Raw genomic sequence first — 19710 nt, 5'->3', positions numbered from 1 at the left:
TTCAGAAGAAAAAAATAAAACATACAGCGAGTTGAACATTTTTAAATCCATATCTAAAGCCATACTCGCTGTACCCTATAACTTTCGATCGAGAGAAAGGAACTAGGTAGTGGGGAACCAAAGTACAAATTTTTAATCATTATCAGCAATTAATACGGGCCCCTATCCCAGGATCTTACTATCACATTGGCAATGCGGAAACTTACCCCCGAGACTCGGAAATTTCAGGAATCTCCAAAACTATCTTTTTAATTTATTTCATTTATATATTTAGTTTCATTATTTTTTTACTTTATTTATTTGTGTTGATAAAAAATCTTAAAACTCAGCTGCAATGAAAATTTTTTAATACACAATTAACACTAACGTAGGTGCAATTCTGAAAAATAAACAAACAAAAGACACTTCAAATACTGCGTGCTTTTATTAGCGTAAAACATCTCCATAACAATTCAATAAAGCAAATTGCCATTAATCTTCTAACGCTTCTACATATAGCCTGGAAATAGGTTTTTAAATCTTCAAGCCCAAAAAATTTCTTGGGGCAGCCACCAAACCCTGACATATCTCCTAACGTGACTGAAAATGCGTTTTTAAAATTCAATTTCAAAAAATGAACTTAACTGATTATGCCTAGCAATGCCTATTTGTTCCGCTTTCATCTGAAGGATTCCCCTATCTGTACTTTATGCAACTCTGGACAAGTCATGGACGCTGCTCATCTGGACGACTGCTCTGCACTAACTAATTTTAATTGTGTTGTCGAGAAATATTGGAGAGCCCGCGGTTTTATGGCCTAATGGCCGATGTACCCGGCATTTGAAATTTCAAAAAAATCAGGAAGTGACTACTCAAACCTCAACTCCCTTACCTCAACTTTATCACAAAAAAACTGACTAAAATTACATCATTCAGTTTCAATTTCAAAGGATTTCCAAGGAAGGAAAATTCATAAATTTCATCACCCTCCTCCCCTTCTTCTCCTCTAACGTCTCCAAAGCAGGGACGTGCACAGAAATTTTGGGGCCGTCACAAATGACTTTTCCGGGCCACCTTCCACATTGTTTACCCCTATATTTCACCCCTAGTTTAAAAAATATTGGACCCCCTTCAGGCTCGGGTCCGGGCCATCAAGTGTTCCATCTCTCGCCCCCCCCCCCCCGGTGCGCGCCCCTGTCCAAAGGCAGCCTAAAATAGTGTTTTTAAGATTTAAATTTCAAAATATTTTCCTGGTGAAGGTCTCTGAAACCTTTTCCCTAACTAATGAGCCCTTTTTTTAGAATCAGCACAATAGCTTAAAATTTCCGTTTTAGAAAATACTACTACGAGAGAACCCTTCTTTCTCATGGATAGCATAAAATTGATTTCAGTTTCGAAAACAATTAAGGGAAGAATCTTTTCCCTTTTCCTTCATCGTTTCCAAACAGAGCCTAAAATTGAGTTTTTCACACTTCAATATCGAAAAAGAGTCACTGAATCCCCTAACGTCACCAATGATAGTCTAAAATTGCGCCTAAAAGCCCTCGATAGGAGATCACCAAATTCCTTTCATCTCCATTTTCATCAACATCACCTTGGGACTAAAATTTCGGAAAAAAATTCTGAAAGGAGCCCTCAATTCCCTATCATTACCAAAATTAATCTAAACTTATCTTAAATTTTAAAAATAATTCGGTAGGCGGGGAACCTTCGCCTTCACAGAATTGTCCAAATTTGCGATTTTAGACATCAGCTTTGAAGAATCTTCCGGGGACCGTGGGTAGTTGATGTGACCTCTAACGCCCCTCTCCCTCCTCCTCCCACCCTTGTCTCCGTACCAAAACTGTTTTTTTTAACTTCAATTTTGAAAAATTTCCCAAGAAGAGCTCCCACGTTCCCTGCAATTCCGTTCCACTTCTGACATCCCAAAAGAGAGCTGATTTTTTGCATGTAGTCTAAAATTCCTTTTTCGGAACTGATAAATTTTGGTGCATTTTCTTTTTCTGTCTAAGCTGTAAATTGCGTAGGCGGCTCGTACGAGAGGGGGGGGGAGGCAACCGCCCGCTCACTTCCAATGGTGGAGGGAATTGCCCCCTCACTTCTCATTTTCTCAAAGTTGCACAATAATGATAGATACAAAAATGATTTTTTATGGGTGGATTGATTTATTCCACGAAAATAAAATTCCAACTAAAATGGACTTTTCTAGTGTTGTTTCACGATAATCGAACTTTGAATTGGAAGAAGAAAGTAAACGGTGGCCATCCGTCCCGATTTTGGAGGCCATATTCCACATTTTTCTGGAATTAATTTAATCAGTCATGTTAAAGTCCCACAATATCGTCCAGTTTTACAAAAAAAAAAAAAAAAGAACAAGAAATCAGCAGCCGGGGTGCCGTTTCCTAACCTCCCACACTTCTTTTCACCCCCCTTTTCTCGTGCACTAAACGCATGTGATTGAGCATAAATATTCTCAGAGCTATTTTTCTTACGTTCTTAAAATTTACATTTTTTTTTTTTTTTTTTTTGTGGTCATTCATTCATTCATTTCTTTAATAATAATAATAAAAAAATAATTAAAAAAAAGATGCAAAAATCAAATGTGATTAGAAATTTGAAGGAAGACGGACAATTGCGGTAGTTTTGAATCCTTGCCCGAATCAGAAAAATCGGTCGGCACTTCTCGAATTTGTATCACTGTTCTGTAAAGGGCCCCCCTAGATCTCTTCAATCGGGCCCCGCATCTGCTAAGGCCGGCTCTGTCGACGAGGCGTAGTGCTGTGTCGGGAAAATTTTATTCCGAGAAGAAACAAGGAAAATATTTTATTTTTTGAACATCCTCCACAGCTCTATATTTTTCCTCGAAACTACGATTTGTGCATCATATTCTCGTTTGCTCGATTCTACACGGTTTAGCAATTTTCACAAACACGAGTATAATAATGCATGTGTCTCTGATAGTTGTTACCTTTTTTTTTTTTTTTGAGCAATGGGGTTATTGTCTTCAGTCAAAAGTACTACCTTTAGTCATTGAAATTGATAGAATGAGCAAAAAAAAAATAACATGAACCCAGAAAATACTTTTTTACCAACAGTAATTTTTCAATTAATTTTTTAAAATGTCCGATTTTTCAAACCATGCGTGGTCTTGATGACGTCACAAATAATGCTCTTTGGCGCAGCTTTCTATCGCGTTCCCACGTTATGATAATCAACCAGCTAATTAAAATTGCGCTCTACGCTTGCTGTTAACCGTATCGTTGCCAATGCACGTGAGTAAAGATGCGAATTAAATATTTTGCACTGTGAATGGCAACGCGGAATGGCATTTCATCATTTGTGATGTCATAGGCAGAAACCATAAACAATGAAAGCGCTCCGATTTAAGTTTTTTTTTTTTTTTTTTAATATTAAACTTAAACAAATTATTTAGAAAATGGTCAGATCCTATGTTTTTCAGCATGCTCTTTCAGAAAAAAATACTTTTAAAACGACCCCATTACAAATTGCTTATTATTCTCACTTAACCGTAGTTGAATTACAGTTCCTTTTATTTTCTATGCTTGTGATACAACTCCTCTGGAATATATTTTCAATGGTCTTTGGAACATATTAATCAGGGATGCCCATCGGGGGGGGGGGACGTGGCCACTACGCCATTGAAATTTTTAGAGTGGATTAATTTGACAGAGATCTTGATCTGATTTGGGGGGGAGGGGGCTACTTAGCAGCGTTTGAAAGGGGTGCTCCGTCTCCCTTGGAGAGATGGGCACCCCTGTATTAATGACCTCTGGACCTCTGGAGATATCCAATAGCCTCTGGAACAGCGTTTCTCAACCTTTTTAGATCCGCGGACCAGCAAAACCTTTTGAAAGAAATTTTCGGATCGGTGAGGTTTCTTCCGTTTTTTTCTTACCTCCCCCCCCCCCCGGTTTTTTTTGGGGGGGGGGCAAAAAAAACGCGAAAAAATATGGTGTAGTGCGGGGGTTCTCAAACAGGGTGCCGTAAGACGAGGCAAGGGGTGCCGCGAAGTGTCCGTCGTGTCTATATACGTATATTTTAGATGAGTGTGGCCATGTAGACCAATATAGAGATCTCCCTATTTTTTGATGAAGCACAATAAAAACTCGCCTTCATCTTGTGTAATTAAAAACTGAGTGCATGTATCTATGTATGTATGTCTGAGTTTCTTCTCCCGAAAGCCAGTAAACTGACCATCGAACCAGGTATCGATGGATTTGTAATTTTCCCGTCTTCACGCTTGGCTATTTAACATATTCCTCCGATAAAAATTAGCGATGATATAAATTAAAAACTAACATCTCAACTTTCCGTGACAATGCTTTTATTAAAATTTGTAACGTAGAGAAAATCATTGAGAACAAAGATGTTGCCATTTTTTTCTCGAATATGAACAAATAAATTTCTGGGTTGAAGCTGTGCCTGTAATCGGGGGATTTAAAATGTTTCCTTTTTGGTTATTTTTCCGCAATCTGTCGCAAAATTTTACTGTTTTTTTTTTTTTTCTTTTTTTGTTCAAGCCTGATTGTTGAACACGCGTCACTTGAAACAACTGTTATTTTCGGGGTTGACCGTGCAAAGCCTGGCGACGCAGCTAGTTGTCATCATAAAGCCTGATAGATGGTTAAGCCTTTTCAACTAGCAGTTTTTCATTTCCAGGCAACAATGTAGCAAAAGTTATTACGGAAGATTTAACGGTAGTTTTTGTTTCTCCGTGGTTTGCTGTAGTTTACTATCATGAAAAATGTTGTTCATTGTTCTTGAAGCCTAATTTATATAGCTGACGAATTCAAAATGAAAAATGTTTTGGGGTACCGTCATTTTTTCCTATGATTAGATAACCTAGAAAAGCAGATTGTGGCCCAATAAGGCCACCTGTTTAATGCTCAAAAGCTGGTGTCAATTCAGTCATAAATGAGTGTGATATTTAGTTATGAGCACTAAGATGGCTTTATTTAGCGCATTTACCTTACACAATAGAGGAGTGCCGCGATAAAATTCTAATTCGTCAAAGGGTGACGTGAGTCGAAAAAGTTTGAGAACCCCTGGTGTAGTGTGTACAATAAAAGGTATTTTTTTTTTTTCTTTTTGCAAAAAAATAAAATAATTTGACAGTAAAAGAGCTGTCACAAAAAAAAAAATTGAATGTAAAAATAAGCAATTATTGTAACAGTTCACGATCACAAAATTCACGTAAAAAATGTCGTATGGGAATACAATATTACAGTGAAACCTGCCTATATACAACGATATTGTAGGGACCTAAAAAAATATTGTTATAGACAGTTCGATTATTTATGTTGACATTTTGCTGGGACCAAAATGAAAATATCGTTATAGACCGTATTATGAAATCAATACCATCTTGACGGCGTCAACATGTATGCAATGCTGATACTGTAAGGTAATATCAATATTGGTATTTTAAGATGAATACAATGTTGCATACGTGTTGTTATTGCAATATTGCTTTTTAATCTTTGTGCAACCTTTATTCAGTATGAAACACGTCAATATTGACGCCGTCAGTATAATATCAAGATCTGTTAAGGTTGATGCAAGAAATTTTGCCAATAGGGATTGTTATACACAGGTTTCACTGTATTACTTTTTTTTTTTTTTTTTTGAGTATGGATACGGACCGGTGCCGAACGCCGGACCAGCGGTTGAGAATCGCTGCTCTGGAATATTTCCAATTTTGAGTTTTGACATCTTGAATTCAAATTATAGATTTTTTCGCAATTGTGATTGCTGTATTCCATTTGTAGAAGACAGAAGAATCTCAACGAGTAAGGTTCTATCGCAATTCCTGACTGTCAAGACCATAATTTGGATTCAAAATGTAAAAATACATTTTTTTTTTTTTTTCAGTAGAGAAACACTGCGCATCCTGCAGTGTAAAAAAGACTCCCTTATGGCGAGACGCGGAAGATGGGACACCTCTTTGCAATGCATGTGGAATTCGGTAAGTCTTCTGTATCATTTATACTGAACTAACTGAACAGCTACTTAGCAGTTTTCGTGAAAATTCAGTTTTTAGGTACTGGTAAGCAATTTATTACCCTTTCGCGTGGCCGCTAATGATCGAAGCACTTCTCTATGAGTAGTAGTGATGTTCCGGATATCCGTATCCGCGGATATCTGAGGAAAAATAAAGATCTGTATCCGTTACTTTTTTGACGGATCTTAAACGGATTTTTTCTGTTCAAAAATCCTTAAGTATTTCAATAAAAGACTTAAATTCCATTTAAGTTAGGTTTTATTCCCTACTAGTGGTACCCGCACGGCTTTGCCCGTAATAGAGACTTAAAAGTTTTTTTGGTTCGCCTGTATATTTACAAATAATGTATGGTGAATTTTCTCGCCAATTGGCTTGTGCCCATGTTACGGTTCCACGTTATGATAATTTCGTAATTTACTCATTTACCCTATGATAATTTTGTTCTTAAAATTGGAATAGAAAAAGAATCGCATCGAATTTTCGAAAAATCGCTTCGAGGTGCACACCCCCATGCTACAAACTAATATTGTGCCAAATTGCCAAATTTCATGAAAATCGGCCGAACGGTCTAGGCGCTATGCGCGTCACAGAGATCGTGACAGACAGACTTTCAGCTTTATTATTACGTAGTAAAGATTTAAATTATAAGGTACCGTTTCTCTCTCTCTCTCTCTCAGAAGCCAACGGCCCTCTGAGACGGTTTTTTTTTTAAGTTTAATATTAGTTTTTGTTATAGATTTGGGGTTTCTGTTACTTCATTTTGGTTTTTCTCGGCATCCTTGGTAAAACAAAATTCTCTATTTACTGTTTGTAAAGGTGTTCTCGGCTCTGTTATTCCGTCGGTCGGAGTAATTTGGGTCGAATGGGTCAGCGCTGCATTTATGCTGAAATAAAATGCGAAAAATTATTTCTAACTTATCCAGTATCAGCTTTACACTCTTGCTCCTGTATCCTACATCTACCGAGCAAGCTAGAAATGATTTTTCACATTCTATTAAAGCATTAATGCAGCGCTGACCAGTTCCTTCCAACTCTCCCTCAATTTTAACGGAGATTTCTTTAAAGAGTAAATCATAATCTTTATTATATTTTCACCGTAAATGTCATTTTTTGAAGAAACAGTGTTATTATTATGACGGGAATACCTTCCGTAATAAATTTTACAGTTGGATAGTTTAATTGGTCAAAAAAAATTTGAGATCTGTATCCGTATCCGCGGTTCTTGACAGTAATGATCCGTATCTGCGGATCTACTTTTTTAACGATCCGGCACATCTCTAATGAGTAGTCATCAGGGGCGTGCACAGAGGGGGGGAGAGGGACACCGGTTGACCCGGGCCCGAGATTTTTAAAATGAGGGGTGAAATGTATGCAGAGACGTAGAGGTGAACAATGTGGAAAAGGGGGGGGGGGCGTAAAAGTCATTTGTGAAGGGCCCCAAAATTTCTCTGCACAAGCCCTGGTAGTCATTATCATCTTCTGTCAGCAGCATTCTTAGTCTGCGATGCAGATCAAAGTTCAGGAGCTGGGGATACGAAGCGCGAACTTAGCAGTGGGCATTTTATTTTTTCCTTTCACCATTAGAATCTAGACCCGGCAGAGAATATGCAGGTACTGTCTGTTTTCCTTAGCCGAGACCTAGCGCCAATTTGCGCATGCTTCAGGTCTGCGCTGATTTTATCAAAATAGGGAGGAAAACCCGGAAATAGAAGGTGCAAAATTACGCGTTTAGCAGTTCTTCCAAAGTAGGGACTAAAAGCAAAGTGCGATCGGAAAGTGCCCTTCTTCAACCTCTTGTCCCTTTTTAAAATGGAATCTCTCCTGAGTGGTAGTCTTTTTTCGAGAACAGACAGTATATTTAAATGTTGAGTTCTTCCTTTGTTCTCCTTCAATAGACTTGCCAGATTTCTGAAATGTTCAATCGGACACTGGAAGAGATCCCCCCCCCCCCCTTCCTTGTTGCGGGTATTAAAAAGGGTTCACACCTTTAGCTGGTTTTAAAAGTGTTTTAGAACGAAGTTCATCCTCAATGCTATGAATACCAAAACCTGGAGTAAAATTACATGACCCGAGCAGATAAGTTTAAACATTTTATTTCTTATATGCTAATATATTCAAGTTTCTTAAGGAAGTAGAAACACTTTGAATAAAGAAACAAAATGAACAGTTTTACATGTTCTTTTAATTGGCAAGAACTCTTTTGGTTTTAATATTGTTGTATTGTTACTACATATGGTAAATTTATCAGTTCCTACGGTTTCATCAGCGTTTCCTTTGAAGTTTTCTTCACACGCCTGCACCCACACGCAAACACACTCGCCTTCACACACACACGCGCCTTCCTTCACACACACACGCCTTCGCACACACACACATACCTTCACACTCACACACACCTGCACACATACACGCACTCAAACTCGTGATTGCAGAAAACATAATTTGAATTCAAGATATGAAAATTTCAATTTTTTTTCCCCCGAGTTTGAGATCTGAAATTTTGTTACTCGTAAGTAAGAAAATAAGGCGGAATGACTCGTTATAGAACCCTCAGTGTCCGTTAGCAACTAAAATTTTGACCTCCACGCGTACCAAGAGCTGGAATCGAAATTTTTCTATTAGCATAGGTATCGAGAAAATTTTCGTCTCTTTATATGCCTTCCCTTCTGCACATCAAGTGATCAATAAATTTCTCTGTAGCACCTTCGCAGAATCTTAAACTCGTCCCACTCGCAACGTGGGTACCCGAAAAACTTATAAACCCTTAACTACCCTTAAAAACTTATTTTATTGAGTTATTTATGAATGTGGGGCTCCAGATCAGAAGGTTGCGTGTTCAGATCACGTCCGGGTCACCAGATGTGGGGCTGTCAATGGTGGTCTTGCCGCATTAAAATAAACGACAGTAATTAGACGACATTCATTTCGTGAAGAGAGAACAAAAACTAACTTTATTGACAAAGCATGGACGCGCCGTAGTTGTTCGAACATCACAACCGTTGCCACAATATGAAAACAGAAAAAAGGAATATATAGAAATTATCGCGGTTACAGTGACGCCACAAGATATATATTTATGTACATTACAAAAACAGGGTGGTTCTAAATTTGTTTTATTGCCTATGAGGGGTGATAGTGCCTATCCAGACAACTAATAATTACATGGGAACAATGCAGAGGCCGCGATTGGAACTTCAGGACTGAAAAGGGGGGGGGGGCAAAAAAAGGAAGAAAGAAAAAACAACTAAAAGCCATAGGACTTTTAGCGGCAGCATAAAATGAAAGAGAGAGAAAAAAGTGCCAAATTTTTTGCTCGGACTGGTTTTGAGAGCAGATGAGTGGTCTAGTAACTTAACTCACGTTTTTATTACATAAGATTTTGATGAATTTTGTAGACAATAACTTCCCCGAAGAAACACTTAGCATGAATTAGTATTGCATTATTTACTCCCAAAGTATTTTGAGATATGTCACGAAACACTTGGTAATAATTGAATTGAACAAGTATGGCTTGTTTTTAAGTAAAACAATTGATTTACTAATACCTAAACAATGAATACATAAACTAAAAGTTACTGCTAGTACTAAATAATCTTTCGTTAACAGACATAAAAAGTAAAACAAATAATTATGTTCCGTGACATTTCTGTGTGTTTTTTGTTTTTTTATGCTTTGTAGTTTTGGTTTCTAAATTGGAAAATAAAATAACTAAATGAACCATAAAAAGGAGAGCGGTAGACACCCTCCCCCCCCCCTCCCCGCTTCTTGGGAGAGCAAATGAATGACACAAAAAGTTGCAAATCAGACTAATTGTTTAGTCAAAAAAAATTTTTGAAAAAAAAATAGAACCGACTTCAAAATTGCTCTAAAAAGTGAAAAATAATTTTATTCTTTAAACACCATCGATAATGCTTTTAAACATAATTTTTGAAGTTGGCGCAAAAACAAAACGTAAAATCCAGTGTAACCATGCTTCGTTCATATTTTTTTCAGAAAAGCATCCAAAGTTACGAACGAAACATTTATATCGCTATTCAAATATGTTGTCATCAATGCATAATTTATGTGATAGTGAAGAAACTGGGCCTGGTTAAATTTATAGTTGTAGTTGAGTTATGACTGTGAATGATTTTATCGATCGTTTTTGCGCCAACTTCAAAAATTATGTTTAAAAGCATTATCGATGGTGTTTAAAGAATAAAATTATTTTTCACTTTTTAGAGCAATTTTGAAGACGGTTCTATTTTTTTTTCAAAATTTTTTTATTTCATTCTTTTTAGTGTAAATGTAGATATTTCAGTAAAAGTAAGAAGTTACATAGTAAGAAGTTCGGCTCTATATTACTGTATTGCTTTAGAAAAGCCTTTATTCAAAATTATCATTACAATTACTATTAATGTTATATGGCACCAAAATTTTATAACAATGAGTTTCATATTGTCGCGCAGATGAAGACAGCGAAGACAATGTGAAAGCCAAATGAAGCGAATACTCGTTAGTCCCAACTCGAGATATTTATTCAGAACCACGAATGAACGTTACATCTCCTTATATACAACTTTAGAAAGTGCTGGAACTTTCCAGACTTGGAAAGATACAGAAATTAGTAGAACATTCGAGAAAATACGGGAAACAGTAGAAACGAAATTTTAGTAAAATTCACTTTGTCCTAGTCGGGATTTGAACCCGAGTCGCTCGTGTGGGAGGCGAGAATTCTACCACTGAGCCACCGTTATCCACGGATGAAAAGTGCGAACTTCGCTACAATATCATTTTAATCATTTAATAGGGAAATTGCATAAAATGTACTGTTTTTTGCCCATAACTTTTTTTTTTCTAAAGAACAAATATGGTCAAACAAAGTAATGGGACCTAAGTTGAGCCATCCCCTATCCATTAAAAAAAGAATCATCAAAATCGGTTCACTAGGTGAGACGCTATGAGTGGACAAACAAAAAAAAAACATACATACGGTATGAACTGATAACCGCCTCCTTTTTGAAGTCGGTTAAAAACTCATAGCAAGTGCTGAAAATGGCAACATTCTTTTCGTGGTTACACTGGTGACACCTCTGACTTCGATGAGGTGGTCCCGGGTTCGAGTCCCGGTTCAGGCATGGATGTACTTTCTCTCTCCTGTCCTTGTCCTTCCTTTGTGTGAATGGTTGCCTACCCTATAAAAGGGGCCTTACGGCATGTGTGTACTGTGGAAATTGGACTTCACACCAAATTACGGTAGAGTTGGAAAAGTGAAGCAGAGAGAGAGAGCACGCACCCCTTACTCTTCTTCGGTTCTATAATCACGAGTAAAAATGCTGTTTCTTCTCGGTGAAAATCTGCGTGCGGTAAATTCATGTAATCTTAAGGAGATATGCTGCGTAATTTAGTACAAAATGAAATCAGAAGGAATATTTGTATCGCTTCATCTTGCAGAATCCGTTTCTACTTCCTCTTTTCTGCCTCTCAAAATGGAATGCGACCCTGTGTTCCTATGAAAAGGGTTGTTTTCTTTTCTTTCTTTCTTTTTTTTTTTTCTTTTTTTTTTTTTTTTTTTTTTTTTTTCAAGCTTTGTTTGACTATAAAAATAAAACGGGTAAATATACAAAAAAGATTTTACTATCAAAAGTAAGGTACAATGCATATTATTTCTCCATATAATCACCTTGACTATTTAAGCATTTGTCGTACCTGTGCACTAGCTTTTCTATACCCTCCTCATAGAACGTTACCGCCAATGATTGAAAGTGATTTTTGACGGTGTCTTTGAGTTTTCCCTCTTTAAATTTTCGGCACCACTTACGAACAACACTAGCACTCATTAAGTTATCTCCATATATACACGACTTATTCTTTGATGAATTTCCACTACCCTGTTACCGTCTGTTTGCAAGAAGCGAATACATAACACTTTTCAATTCACATTTGGCGGGAGACTACATACAGACAGCCATGTTTACGTGTCTGTAGCTCAACAGGAAATGGCAGATTGGACGTAACTGAGTGTTTGGACAGGGGTATGTGCAGTATCCTAGTACGCAAACCAGCCACCTGCTGCCCACCTGGCTTTCCTACTGTGAAAACGGAGCTTGAAAAAAGAAAAAAAAAAAACAACCTACGTAGTTTACTGCTAAAAATAAAAACTGGAAAATGTCAACAATTTCCGGAAAATATTCGGTCTTTTTCCAATGACTTTGCTATGTAAACGTGTACATTCACCGGTGAATGTTGACATTTTCTAGATTTCAGTCTGTCACGAAATCATAGTACCAAAAGTTTGGTTTATTTTTTACTTCCTTTTTCAAAAAAGGAAGTATTGTATTCGCGAAAAAATTTTCACTCAAAAATCGACCTTAATTTCCATTTTACTCAACCCCGAATGAATATTGAGTTCTTTTTTCGACTCGACCACACGTGGATAAGGGCCTAAGAACGTATAGACACGCGAAATATCCATAATGACGATTCCCGGGGTAATTACAACGAATTTTCTCGTGACGTCTGTATGTACGTATGCATGTGCGGATGTGCGTATGTATATCGCATAACTAAAGAACGTTAAGTTCTAGAAAGTTGAAATTTGGTACGTAGACTCATAGTGCGGCCTAGTTGTGCACCTTCTCTTTTGATTGCAATCGGATGTTCTTAAGGGGGTCTTTTGCCCCTTTTTTGGGGGAACTCATTGTTAATTTCGATGTTAACACAAGTGGTGCTAAAATTTGTCGGACACTTGACGATATATCGCCAGCCTTTTGGTCGCCAAGTTTTGTTGCCAACTTGGCGACAAATTTGGCGATTTTTTTTTTTTAAATCTTATTTCAATTTGGCCACTGTTGGTGATATTTAGAGAGTAAACTATTGAATCACATTAAAATTGCCAGTAACGGGGAAATGACATTAAATTGGAGTGAAAGGAAGTCATGTGATGCACACATCAGCTCGTTTTCTCTTTAGATCATAAATATGGAATTTGTGCCGTATAAAGTAATCATTAAAAAAAATTATAAAAGATCTGACGTGTAAAGCTGGCTTATGTGTGTGTGTGTGTGTGTGTTTTTTTTTTTTTTTTACAAGTACTAAATCTTTTTACTTCCTTTTACAAAAAAAGAAGTATTGTATTCGCGAAAAAAATTTCACCCAAAAATCGGCCTTAATTTCCATTTTGCTCACCCCCAAATGAATGTTGAGGTTTTTTTTCAGTCTGACCACACGTGGATATGTGCCTAGGAACTTACAGACACCCGAAATATCCATTTTGACGATCCCCGAGTTAATTACAACAAGTTTTCTCGTGACGTCTGTAGGTACGTACACACTGTAACAAATTTCGGAAACGTTTCTGAATATATCGGAAACGTTTCCGAAATAGTAGGAATCCTTCATCCAATAGCGAACCCCTCATTATTCAGAAAGCTTTTTGTTATTTCAAGAAATCCATACGCGGAAGTGATGACGCAACGCTTCGGAACATATTTCATCCTTCCAACACGGGCGCCAATGAGTCGGAAATAACGAGAACTTATTTTTTTCTTATCTATGGTTGCTGCAGTCAGCAACTCTTTAGCATTGGATTGCTTGTTATTTCATGTCTAGAGAGTAGTAAAATGTGTCGAAATTAATTTTACGCCTTTGCATTTTGGACTGCCCTTGATTTTTTAGACGATGTACGCAGCTATTAAGTTAGTTAACAACCATTTGCTTTCCAGTGCGACTATAATTAGATATATATTGTGTGTTCAAGCGTGAATAGTTTCAACACCCGTGTTTATACTTAATGAAACGAACCCTTTGGATTACTTATTCAGTTGTAATGGAGGTACTTAGATTTTCTTCCGCTCATGTTCACTTGTAAGTATTAGTGAATATTTTAAAACATGTTGTTATATACATTTATATTTTTGTTGATTTGTATTTGATGAGGCTCCAATTGTAACTGTTTTTTGGTTTATCGAATTAATTTAAAGTTATCCTACATACCTATGTGCGCGGTGTATTATTTGTTGTAACCAACTGAAACTGATTAATTACGCAAAAGAAATAAGATTTATATTTGAGAAGCAATCACAGAAAAGTTATTTCGAAATACTTGGATGTACATACATTTTGGTTCAAAAAGAAAAAAAAATCAATTGTTTAATTCATTAAAAATATGGTAATGCAAATGTTTTCTTGTATTGTAATATGCTTCACAAAAAATGTGCCAGTATTATTTATCTTTTTTTAATGTAATTTATTCATTCATTTAAAAAATATTTATACCATTAGAAAATGACCCAGTTATCTATTAGTAAGCAACATAGTTATGCAATTAATTCACGTGCTTATTCATTTTGTTAAACGTGGTTGACAATAAAAAATTCCTTGACATTAGTTGTTCGGTAAATAACATTTCCTTCGTGGATATTCTAGTTTAATGTAGGACAGTCAGGAGGAATGAGTCAGTGGCAAAAATGGAACAGCTGCATTTATGCCGAAATAAAAATTAATATTATTTCATGTCATTGTTTTAAAAGTGATCATTTTTTAAATATTATGTTATTAATATACAATGTATATATGGGGAGAAGACGAGGGGCGTTCACCACGCAGACTGTGCCATTGACATTTTCAAGGGGTTGCTTTTTTAAAGGGGGGTGCCTTTATAGAATTTTATGGGTGCACCATCACTCTTATGGTGGGGGGGGGATTCTCATATATATGAAATGGAATAATCATGTAATAGAGTTCAATGTTTTAATAAATAAAATATATAATTCATTTTGCGCACACTGTAAAAATAAAATCAGTAACCTATTTTGATTAAGTATTTATATTTGTGATGAACTGGAAAAGGGCAAGAACAGAAGAATCAACCCGAATGGTTCCAGCAGGAGGGCTTGGTGTCATATTTAAATTCACCAATTTCTCTGTTGGTACTTTTCGGTACACTTTGTTCGCCAGAGAAATTGACTTGAGGTGAACGAATTCCGGAACGCGAAGGGTAGGTAAGTTCTGTCAAATTTTATTCGAAAATAAAAGCTATCTAGTTTGATACGAGATATGTTTTAAAGTTCTGCATTAAAAATACAATATGTTGATAATTTTGTCTTGAAAATATTGAGAGAAAAACTGAAGTTTAAGATTGTTTAACTAACAATCCCTCTTTTGAGAAAGTACCCCCCCCCCCCCCTCCCCTCTGCTGACGATTTTGTGATTAAGAATGAAACTACTATATTATTTCATAGATGTTCAAAAATTTATAACTGCGCATATGTTATGCTGTTAACCATGCTATTTGTCATTAGAAATTCAGAAAAAAAAAAAAATCCACGAATGATTCTACAATTGCTTGTTTCATTGCTCTTATATATGAAAGAATTGAAACTGATATAGTATGCAATATTACAGTAAAAAATGATATTTTAGAAAAAATCACGGAAAAAGCATTCCGAAATTCTCGGAAACGTTTTTGAAAATTGTTTGGAGAATTCCGAAATACTCGGAAACGTTTTCGAAACTTTCATGAACCACAGCTGCACAGAATACTCAGAAACATTTCTGGAAATTACAGAGAGAGGATTCCGAAATACTCAGAAACGTTTCTGAAAATTACAGAAAGAGTATTCCAAAATACTCAGAAACGTTTCTGAAAATTACAGAAAGAGTATTCCAAAATACTCAGAAACATTTCTTTAAATTACAGAAAGAGGATTCCGAAATACTCAGACACGTTTCTGGACATTACAGAAAGAGAATTCCGAAATACTCAGAAACGTTTTTGAAATTTTCATGAACCGCAGCTGCACGATATACTCAGAAACGTTTCCGGATTTTTTTTACAGTGTATGTATGTGCGTATGTGTGTATGTATGTCGCATAACTCAAGAATGGAATGTCCTAGAAAGTTGAAATTTGGTACATAGACTCCTAGTGGGGTCTAGTTGTGCACCTTCCTTTTTGGTTGCATTCGTATGCTTCAAAGGGGGTCTTTTGTCCCTTTTTGGGGGGAAATCATTGTTAATTTCGATGTAAACTCACTTGGTGTTATAATTTGGCGGACACTTGGCGATATATCGCAAGTTTTTTGGTCGCCAAGTTTTGTTGCCAACTTGGCGACAAATTTGGTGATTTAAATTTTTTTTTTTTTTATCTGGTTTCAATTTGCCCACTGTTGGTGATATTTAGAGAGTAAACTATTGAATCATATTAAAATTGCCAATAATGAGAAAATGACATTAAATTGGTGTAAAAGGAAGTCATGTGATGCACACATCAGTTCGTTTTTCCTCGCAGTTATTCTTTTTAACTTTACAAAAATTGTAGATTCATTTCAGTTTTCATCAGTAGCGTAACTATGGGGTCTAGCGCCCCTTTCGAACTAAAGAAATTGCGCCCCCCCTCCCAGGGTTGCCCACGTGGGAAGTTATCGGAGGTCACGATGACCTCCTAAACAATTTTTTCTTTCTTATTTTTTTTTTGGGGGGGGGGGACATTTTGATAAGTAGATTCGACAAATAGGAGGCAGCATTGTAATTTTTTTTTCTTATTTTCTTTTTCAGAATTGTTTTCAATGATGCCCAATGTTCCTTCTCAGTAGATACAGTGGCTCCCAAAAATGTTCGTACACCTTGAAATTTTGCAGCAAAACCAAAATAACGCAAAACTGAATTCGAATATGAAATCCAATTTTTTTTTCACACCATTCCTATCCCATTCTGAATAAATCGCAGTAGTTTTTTTCAAAATATTGCCTGATTTTATTTTTGAAATTTGTCAAAAAACGAAGAGATAGAGAAAAAATACGCCACAAAAGTCATCGTACACTGAAATAGTTTCGAATAAATTCATAATTAAAATTATCATATGTGATTTTTTTTATTATTTTTGCACTGTAATGACACTGTAAAGTCATTTGCCTTTAATTTTTTGTTTATTTATTCCCTAATATTCTGCTTAATATTTCAAAATGGCAGGTATGCGTCGAAAACAACAAACACGATTCGAAATTTGATTTTTTCCCACACAATAGACATAAATTGGTTTAAAATGTCTCTAAATTAGTTAATTTATAACATTCTATAGTGAAGTGCTTGATAAAATGATTTAAAGACAAGAATCGGATCGGAAACAAGGTAAGAAAAGATCAACTGGCAAAGTTAGCAAAGCGTGATCGGAGGTTTACAGTTAAAAAAATTATGAAAAATACACATTTGAGTGCTGATAAAGTTTTTGCAGAATTGAATGAAACACTTCATGTTTAATTTTCACCTAAAATTGTTCGCCAAGTTCTCTCATTAGCTGCATTAAAGGGGATCTCTTCCCGCAGAAATTTTCTTGTTCGTGCGAAAAACAGTAAGCTTACGCTTTCCGTCGTAAAATCAATGATAAATAAGCTCAAAACGTTTTGAAACAATGTCTTACTTATAGATGAAAATGAATTCAATATTTTGGGTTGAATTGTTGTATATCTATCTATAGAAAAAAAATGAGGAATTTAATCTTAAGAACCTAGTTGGATCAGTTAATCAGGACGGTGATGGTGTTCTTGTGTGAAGGTGCATAACTGCATCAGGACTTGGAAATTTAGAATTTTTTGGAGAAACAATGATTCATGTTGTTCATTCAAATATTTTAAAAAACAATTTTAAACTATTAGCCCAAACTTGGGTAATCGGAAACAACTTTGTTTTTTTATCAAAATAACGATAAGAAGTACACGTTTGCGTTTGGTGCCTCAAAAATTGTCCTTAAACTTAGAAATATCTCCTCGATCGCCAGATTTAAACTTAATGGAACATATTTGGAGATATCTGGCGGCTAGATTACGAAAATACACCGTTGAAACGAAAAGCGAACTAGAAACAGTCAGACTCGAAGAGCGGCTGAACTCTTATTCAGAAATTGCATAAAAAAAGAAAGAAAAAACAATTAAATCTATTCGCAGACGTTTAAAAGCTGTTGTTATAAATAATAACTTTGTAAAAAGTTACATTATTTACTGATTTTTTGACATTTTTTCAAAGTGTGCGAAGACTTTTGTGAGATAAAATTTCCGGCACTTTTTGGTCCTTGATTTTTAAAAAATTAAGTTTTAATGTTTTATTAAAAATTTTCGTGTAGTTTTGTTAAAAATAGATCATAGATCTTATAATTAAATAACTATTCCAAAATATTAATTCTAACCAAGGGAGTGGGTCCTATTTCATTGAAAGTCGTAGGTGTACGAACACTTTTGGGAGCCACTGTATATATATATATATATAAACCCCTCTAGCTCTTTTTCTTGCGAATTTTTTTTAAATTTTTTAAAGCTTTTTTTAAATTCTATAATCAAAATAAATAAATAAATAAAAAATTTTAAAAAAAACTCAACAATTTTTTTTAATCCGTCGAAATGCCGCCCCCCTGGCTGCTCTGCAACTCCTTCAAACCCCTAGTTATGCTACTGGTTTTCATGGCTCATTTTTCATGAGTTTATTCTTTTCTCTAGTTATAAGAAATATAAGTTGAGATGCGGGACTTGCTGGCACATTCCGAAGAAAGACGAATTCAGCCCTGCTTGCAGATTTTGCGGTTCCTTCTACGAATACGTTTCCCCACGACGCTAAGGATGATGGATACTACAATTTTGTTACAATTTTTCTTCGAGTTATTTGAATATAATGCTCACTTGTTAATTATTTTTGATAGATTTTGTATATACAAATACGGAGCATTAAAAGAAAAATGCGGTTTATATTTTTCAATAAATTGTTTTTATTTTGTTCTGGCAAGTTTGTCAATTTCACAAATTAATGAAGACAACGGGGTTGTTTCCATCAGTCATAAGTACTACTTTTAGTCACTGAAGTGGATAAAATAGGAAAAAAAATAGCATGAAGCGAGGAAAATCTTTTATTTTCAAAACGTTGAACCGTTAACTAATTTTTTGTAAGTGACCGATTTTTCAAATAAGGCGTGGTCTTTATGAAGTCACAAGTGATGAACTTCGGTTCGCACTCCACTGGCTGGCTGAATGTTTACGCTTGCTGTCTACTGAGTTTCCAGGTTATGATAATTCAGCCCTCTACGCTTGCTATCAACCGTATCATTGCCAGTACACGTGAGTACAGAAGCGAATTAAATATTGCTCTCTGCGCTAATGGCATCAGTGAATGGCATTTCATCACTTGTGATGTCATGTGCAGAAGCGTAAAAAAAGGATATTGAATCTGCACACCTATTAAAATATTTTTTAAAAAATATTAAAACTTTGTCAAATTATTTAAAAAAAATTGTCAAATCCTATGTTTTCAAGCATGCTCTTTTAGAAAAAAATGTTTTTAAAATTTCGAAAACGACCCTATTGATAATTCTTAATTTAAATGGTAGCGCTATAATCCTTTCTGAAATAATTAGATTAAAATAATCCTAACGATGTAATGCCATGAAGGCTCGATGAGTGTGTTAATTGTGCTGTAAAATGTCTTACTTAATGTATACTTGAAAACAGAGAGAGAACGCATGAAAACATCATTGCACATTCTTACATTTAAATTGCCGTGTGGGGCAAAGTGAAATAGTTAAGATAACTTTTTTTTTTTTTCAAAATGAACAATTTGGAAATTTGTTTTGAAAATCACGGTACATAAAGAAAGATCAATAGGTTTTATAATAAATCTTGTATTGAAACATTGTTTTCAGCAGTGAATTTGTACCTTGAAAAAAAGGTGGAAATTTTTCCCAAGGTTTTT

At 35.6% G+C, this 19710-nt stretch overlaps 1 protein-coding gene across 1 annotated transcript in view; it reads left to right on the top strand.

The window, feature by feature from the left end:
* The window catches only part of LOC129226648 (GATA-type zinc finger protein 1-like), a 40489-nt gene extending 21904 nt beyond the window's left edge, over positions 1 to 18585 (top strand). Inside the window, exons 3-4 of the mRNA XM_054861278.1 lie at positions 5872 to 5965; positions 18468 to 18585. Coding sequence (XP_054717253.1) covers positions 5872 to 5965; positions 18468 to 18585 — 212 coding nt within the window. The remainder of the gene's footprint in view (positions 1 to 5871; positions 5966 to 18467) is intronic.
* The last annotated feature ends 1125 nt before the right edge of the window (positions 18586 to 19710 follow it).

Source organism: Uloborus diversus, chromosome 7 (genome assembly GCF_026930045.1).
Source record: "Uloborus diversus isolate 005 chromosome 7, Udiv.v.3.1, whole genome shotgun sequence".
Taxonomy (NCBI): Eukaryota; Metazoa; Arthropoda; class Arachnida; order Araneae; family Uloboridae; genus Uloborus; species Uloborus diversus.
This window is presented reverse-complemented; position numbering and strand designations above follow the sequence as displayed.